Source organism: Strigops habroptila, chromosome 9 (genome assembly GCF_004027225.2).
Source record: "Strigops habroptila isolate Jane chromosome 9, bStrHab1.2.pri, whole genome shotgun sequence".
Classification (NCBI taxonomy): Eukaryota; Metazoa; Chordata; class Aves; order Psittaciformes; family Psittacidae; genus Strigops; species Strigops habroptila.
In genome coordinates this window covers 33,365,447-33,372,916 of record NC_044285.2, presented here as the reverse complement: position 1 = coordinate 33,372,916, position 7,470 = coordinate 33,365,447, and the positions used below count along the sequence as shown (strand labels likewise).

The following is a 7,470-nucleotide window of genomic DNA, read 5'->3' as shown; positions in this document are numbered from 1 at the left end:
ACTCCAGCACATCAGGGGTAGTGGGGAGGGCTCGTGAGCCAGCCCTGATAATGCCCAACTCCAGGACTGCCTCTCCTGGGCAACTGAAATTACAGGTAATACAGAGCAGCCATCGTGTTAAAAAAGCCCCAGTGCTCTAATATATGAGACACTGCACGCACTAGAGTATGGATTATCAAGTAGGATTTCTTGCATATAGCAGTTCTTGATAAATGTTCTGTGAAACCTGCTTAATCCCACTGACAGATTTAGAAAACTGGGCCCCCCAAACTTTTTAATTATTTGTTAATGTTCTCATGTGTCTTTCCAAATAGGAAAAAGAAATATACCAAAATATATATCCCAGTTGTACCACAAGCACAGTTTCACTTTAGAAAGAACTGTGATATATATGTATATCCTCTTATTTGGGGCTGTGGCATGCTCTCACATTTCCTGTATGGGTAAAAATATTCTCAGAAATGTAAACTGGCGGTAATATATCTCCTTTTTTTTTTTCCCTCTCAAGGTGTTCTTTGCATCTGTGCAGTCAGGAGGCAGCAGTCAAATATATTTTATGACTCTTGGTCAAAATGTGCTATTCAACTGGTAGATCACATCAAAATGAAGGATGCGTTGAAACTCCCCGTAGGTAGCAGTGTAAAATGCTTGGAGGTAACATACATGAATTTGCACTTTTTACCTACAGAAATTTTGTCATTATTAACTTATCAAAATTCATATTCTTTCAGTTTGGAAAGAATTCCATTTTCATGTCAAAGTATTCCAAACATGTTTAGTTTGTCTTCTAAAATATGTTGCAAACCAAGATTGTATTTGCAGTGTTAAGAGAGAACTTTAATGAAGAATGTAGTCAATATAAGAAGCTCCTGTACTCTGAAAAGTATACGGTTTCATTTTCACAGATGATGTAATGAAGTTAGCTTGAACAGAAATCTTTTTCTTTTTGGACAGCAACATCTATAGGTCAATATAAAAAACACGAGTTGGGTGGCAGATTGGAATCTATATTGAATTGGGTTTTGCCTTGTTTTGCATTTTAGTTAAGCTCTTACTCTTTTACTAAGACTCCCTTGTCCGAGTCTTACAATCAGTGAACGAGCATTAGGTCTTGATAAGGCCTAATGCAGATTGTGATACTTGAGGGGATCATATCCTGCGCTAGTTGTCTGATGCACTGTAGAGTTGCAAAAGCAGATACTTCTAGACATGTGCCCCATCTGGTAGATTTTACAAATGCAGGGGACAGACTTCGTGTTTCTCTCAGGGCTGGATACCTGAGCCTGTAGACACAGTTACTGTAGAATGTATTTGTAAAAATAGTTTAAATAGTAGTTTGTCAAAATCAGGTATGCAGAAAGTATTATGGACCTGAACCTGTAACTTTTATTCAGACACGGGACCCACACTCATGTGAGTTGATTTAAAGGCACTACCCATGTATATAAAGGCACAGGATCAGGCACCTTCTTTTCTTGCTCTTTCAGCATCAAGTCTTCATGTATTTGTCTGTAAATATAATCTTTCCCATGGATGATAAGATTAACAAATGTATTCTTAATATAGTTATGAAAATATCCAAAGAGTTAATCTATTATAAATAGAAAATATAAATAATTTCAGATGCTTTTACTGCTAATTACATCTAAATAAAGCTGCATCCATAGTGTTATTGGTGCCAGTGATTCTGCATAAACTCTCTTCTCAGGGGCTTGTAACTTGGCCATAGAACTATACAGATATAATATATATACTATATATAATCGTATACTATGATTAAATTGTAGGGTTTAATGCAATCCTTATTTAGCTGATTTTTGGATGTGCTTTGAAAATGTAAAGCATTAATGTAATACAAAAGAGCTCATTCCAGACATGATACAGTATGGATGACGCTGTAGGCAAAAGTGAAATCACCAGCTACAGTGTTTGAAAATAGATATTTTTTACTTGAAATACGTGATACTGAAAGGTGCAGGGAAAGTGTGTTGGAATATCTGGTTCTCTACCCCAAGGATGATGATTCAAAATTGACTAAGAAGGGGGGAAATAAAGTTGTTAAAAGTGGTGTCTGTTCTGTACAGTATGTCAGGTTTAGTTAGTGTTAGCAGTCATGTTATGACTGACAGGTGCTCAGATTGCAGCCATCACCTCCAGAACTGGTATCCTTGTGTATGTCAGCAGAGAATCAAACTAGGGGCTAATCACCCTTCCCCTCCTTCCCTGTGCTGGCAGCTCAACTGCTGCAGACAGATCAGAGATGCCGATGCTGTTGCTGTCTATGTTCTTTGGCTGTGTGGAGGACTGCACTTTCCAAAGTTATTAACCTAGCACTTTTCACAAGGAATAGCTTATCTCAAAATGTATAGTGGTTTTTATGAAGTATTTTCCTTTTAAATATTTTAACTTACAGAAAAATAAGCCTAAGGCCATACTAAAAAATATGTGCAGTTAAATACTTAAAGTGGTTCTTAATGTATGCAAGTAATCCGCTTGTGTGCAGACTTAAAATCTGAATGGTATACTGTGCTTGGGCAGAGCTGTATGAAAACAGGAGTTCTCTGTCTATTTGTAGTAGTGTTCCTACCTGTTGCCAATGCTAGGACTGGGGCAAATGAGCAAAACGTGGCTTAGCTCCCTATACTATTGAATGTTGGGCTTGTATTGTTCAACTTTCACCAAAAAAAAAAACCCAAAACCAACCCAAAACTAAACAAACCCAAACCTGTAACAGAAACAGAGATGAAAGTTACAATTACAAGCAAAAAATAATTTGCAGACAATCAGAAATATAACTTACTTGCTTTTGACTTGAAATAAAAAGCCTAAGAGACTGTGAAGAACAGCTTTCATTTTGTACCCAGGAGGTGTGCAAAACTTGCTTGCAAAACTGCTCATGCTCAGTGATCCAGGCTGCCCTATAACATTTCTTTTAAAGTGTGCTTATCTCAGCAGCCTCTGCATTACATGGGATGCATGTGAATTTTTTCCCTCTCCCCTTCTGGTGTCAACAGGTAGGAAGCAGATTTTTCCTGATGCTAGGCAGTAGTTAAAAAAGACTTTAGAAGATAATAATGGGAATTTAGAACAACCCATGTCAACAGATTAAAGCAGCAAATGTGATCAAACTTGTTTAATGTTATTGTGACAGAAAGTTGAGACAGAGATGATGTTCAGCTCCATACCAAGAGGGAATGAAAAAGCAAGTTCAAGAGAAGGAATGTGCACTATTACATGGAGATTTTAATATTTCATTCTGTTTCCTCCTATGGGCTCTCTTTTCTTTCCAGCTATGATTCAAAAGGCAGTGGGTTGGATTTTCATCTGTCACTTTGCATGTAAAATTGTTGGAATTATTTGGGTTACATCCATGTGTAAATATGGAAAGAATGAGGCCGTTAGAGGTGAATGCTTTTAGAGGATGTAGAAGTGGTATTGCAAATAGCAATAGCAACTGGATGCAACAAGAAGACTGTGGCATTTTTTCTTCATCAAGAGAAAATTGGAATGTTTGAAGATGAGCCCAGACATGTTGAAAAGAGTAACAGAAGAGAGTGTAAGTGATTATAGAGGAGCCGAAGAAAATAAACAGGAGTGGCCAAAGGGGAGAGAGTGGATGTCTGGGACAGTATATTGCTGTAGGAGGAATAAAAAAAGTTAAGAGATGTTAAGAGAAAGAAAGTTACCAAAGAAATGGAAAGGTGTCTAGAGTGACCGAGTGGTCTGAACACTGAATGAGTGTTCTGAATAACTGTTCAGCTCAAAGCAAAAGTTCAAAGGATGTAAGTCAAAAAAAAAAATAAAAATCCAGAGAACCAAGTTTCTCCTGACATAAATTTTACTATGCAAAACATGTATCAGATTTGTAGTTTCATTTTGTGAGGTTTCTCTAGCTGTACTCTTTCACTAACTTTTAAAACCAAGGAGTGAACTGCTTAACAATGTGTTTCTAGTGATGTCAGTTTGATGTGAACAATTGCTACACGGGCAGAAGAGCAGGGATCCATGTCAGTAATCCTTTGGTACATGCAGTATCCTAATCTCAGGTGGTGCTCCTAATATTGTATTTGCCAATCAAGACTGTGCTAATACTGCAGTAAGATAATATTGGATGCACCTGCTTTTATTTTAGGAATGGTGAACTCTATTCTGCAGCCTGAACCTTGACACATGACTTTAAAACCTGGGAACAACGCCATGTCCTGCACATTATGTATTGTTCCCTAATGTTGAAATTGTACAACTGAAACAATAATAAAAGATACTGAGAATTAAAACTAGTGTTGTGCTTGTAGACTTCTGTTATATTAGCATAAGCTATTGTAACAATCATAGAAAGTTACTGTTTTCGAAATCCAGCCAGTATCCCTATGGAAACATCTACATCTGCCTATAGAGACAAAATGAGTGTATTTCCTTGCAGTGGATAAAAGTGTTGAGGTGCCAGCGTAAGAGTTCAGCCTAGACTGAGTGCTAGTAAGGGCAAGAGCGGCACTGTGCTGTGCGTGCTGCTACTGAGCTTCACAAGTGAATTTCTGTGTCTCCACCCTTCTCTTTACACAAATGCCCAGTGGGATGAAGGCAGTGGGACTGGGAAATGACAGCTTGCAATCACTGACGCTATGAGAACTGGCTTTTGTGCATGTGTATCAGCCTGAATGCCAGGTTAGCCCAATTCACTTTTCCTCAGGTATGCTCATGCAGTCTTTGCTGCCGCATTTAAAACTTCCTGCTATACGTAATGTGAGGTATAATAGCACATTATAGCGGTTAGAAATTACACTTAAGAGTGAGGATTAGGAAATTTGCCAGTTACGCCAAGTGTTGTCCTCACTGTCATTGCTACAGATGCTAACTGCTATTTTTCTTAAGGTGTTGTACATAAAACCTGAGATACTTGGCTGCTAATTATGTCTGAGAATTTGAAACTGTATTGATTCACCACAGGTCGATACTGGTACGGTTCAGCATGTTTAGCTGTAGGTATACAAAAAAACATGTTGTCTTCAATGAGTTTCTTATGTCCCTGATGGAACAGGCTCAACACAACACACTGAGCCCTCAAGTTTTTGTGATTCTAATACAGCCATCTGCTCATGGCTCCTCACCACACATTACTGATTCTCCAAGTGTTTCTGAATTTCCAGTTTCTAATACAATCACATCTGTCCCACTGGTCAGGTATGGCAGAGAAACCACAGCTAGAGGAACTTATAGACATCGCCAGTAAGTAAAACATGTCTTGTCTTGCATCAGCAAGACATTCACCCAGATGCAGTTTTGAAATGGGTGTGTTAGCTAGACCTCTGCTGGTGAGAAAGAAGGTAACAGGAGCAAGTTCCTAAGAGAGGGAACTACCCCATATCTGAAACTGTAATGCATACGCATTTAAGCAAAATTATAAAGTATTAATTCGATCAGTCCATTATCACACCACAAAAGCTACAGCTTCATGGTTTTCATGACTGAAACCACAGTGACTTACAATAATAAAAGCGCTCGACAACAGATATATATATAAAAATTACCCCTGCTATAAATAAAATACCTTTCTTCTGCAAGTCCTATCCCAAGCACAAGACAAAAGTGGAGAGAAGCTGAGAATATTCCACGGATTTCCTCACTACACCTACAGATTCATTTAACAGCTGAAAAAAAGTCTACACCACATCTCCACGTAAGGCTGGTATGTGATGTGAAATCACATCCTGTGCAACCTCAGTAAAAAGGTGTTTGGGTCATGTCTGGGTTTTTAAATTGTAAATGCCATTTTATCAGTACACACAACGGATCATGTGTTTATAGGGAAGAAAAGACTCCACACTGAAATTGTGTTCAATATCTTGGCTTCAACATAAACATCAAGAATGACTGATGTGTTTTAAATTTCCTCACTAAGGAATGCATTGTTACACTCATACCACTCCTAGGGTAATCTAAAGGCCAGAAAAGGCTTAGGTTTTATACCCCCTTGTCCAGCTTTTCAGTCTGATTTAACTGGTTCAAGCAACAGGTTTTCCAGGTTCCCTAAGGTAAACACTCCGTAGTGGCAAAGACAGTAGACTAAGAATGGAATCATTCTCGAGCTGTGAGTTTGCAGAACTGCCTTCTGCTGGCCCAGTGTGTGAAGCAGCTCTGCCTAAGCTTTGGTCTCCCGGATTTCCAAAGGCTATCTGTACCCAGTGACACTATAAATACTGGAAACTACTTATCTTCTTCCTCTTCCTGCCTCTGTATCTTCACCCCTCTCCCCTCACTCTGTCCTGCTAATTTCTAGCCTAATGTTTCCTCCAATAGGCAAAAATACATAGAATAACAGGTTGGAAAGGACCTCAAGGATCATCTGCTGCAACCTTTCTTGGCAAAGCATGACCTAGATTAGGGGTCCCAGCACCCTGTCCAGCCAAATCTTAAAAGTGTCCACTGCTGGGGAACCCACTACTTCCCTGGGAAGATTATTACGATGACTGATTGCTCTCATTGTGAAAAATCTTCCTCTTGTGTCCAGTCAGAATCTCCCCATGAGTAACTTGTGCCCTTTACCCCTTGTCTTTTCCATGTGACTCCTTGTAAAAAGGAAGTCTTCATCTTCTTTATAGCCACCCTTTAAATACTGGAAAGATAGTAATAAGGTCTCCCCTGAGCCTTTTTTTCTCTACGCTGAACAAGCCCAGCTCCCTCATCCTTTCTTCTAATAGCAGGCTCCCCAGTCCTTTAATCACACATTTAGTAAATGCTAATAAAGTATCAACTACAAAGTTCTTAATCCCCTGAAGTTTCATTAATATAGTAAGTGATCATCGTATCATAAAGAATAATTAGATGATCTTGATGGTAGCAGTGGGATGATAATAAAAAAATTTAAAAGTGAGGTCACACACTTAGGCACCACTTGTCATAATTTCTAACGGACAGAAACGCAACCATTGCTGTTGGAAACAGAGAAAGACCCAGGAGATGTTTTCAATGGCAGGATGACGATTAGCAACACCCTGCAAGTCTAAAAGAGGTAAATACAATCTTGGGAGCTAACGTGAGACACTTTTAGTGCAATCAGGAACACGAGGTCAAAGCAATAATGACCAAAAATGAGTGTTATGCATCCACTATAGCGGCACCAGGCAGAGGTACAGCACAAAGGCCCGCACGGGACCATTTGTTACCGCGGGTCTGGCGCTACCGACGGGGCACGCCGCCGGCCCACCGCAAGAAGGCGAGGGCGGGCACCGGAGCACATGTACGCAGCCGTAACCCCGGCTCGATTTCTAACAACCGACCGGTGCCAGCCCATGGGAAGGAGCGGGGGGCCGCCGCTCACCGCCTCAGACACCCCTCCTCGCCGCCGCCACCCGGCCATTCGCTGCCGGCTGCTCCTCCCTGCGCCTCGCCAGGCCCCCGCTTCCTCCCTTACGCCCCCGCCGCAGCCAAGCCCGCTCCCGCCGCCACCGCCGCCTTCCTGTCACCGTGTCC

General features: G+C 40.4%; 1 protein-coding gene across 2 annotated transcripts in view; it reads left to right on the top strand.

The window, feature by feature from the left end:
• The window catches only part of NRK (Nik related kinase), a 97,751-nt gene extending 93,474 nt beyond the window's left edge, over positions 1 to 4,277 (top strand). For both annotated transcript variants that reach the window (XM_030496813.1, XM_030496812.1), the window contains one exon: positions 509 to 4,277. In XM_030496813.1, coding sequence (XP_030352673.1) covers positions 509 to 592 — 84 coding nt within the window. In that variant the 3' untranslated portion in view covers positions 593 to 4,277. The remainder of the gene's footprint in view (positions 1 to 508) is intronic.
• Positions 4,278 to 7,470: the final 3,193 nt, after the last annotated feature.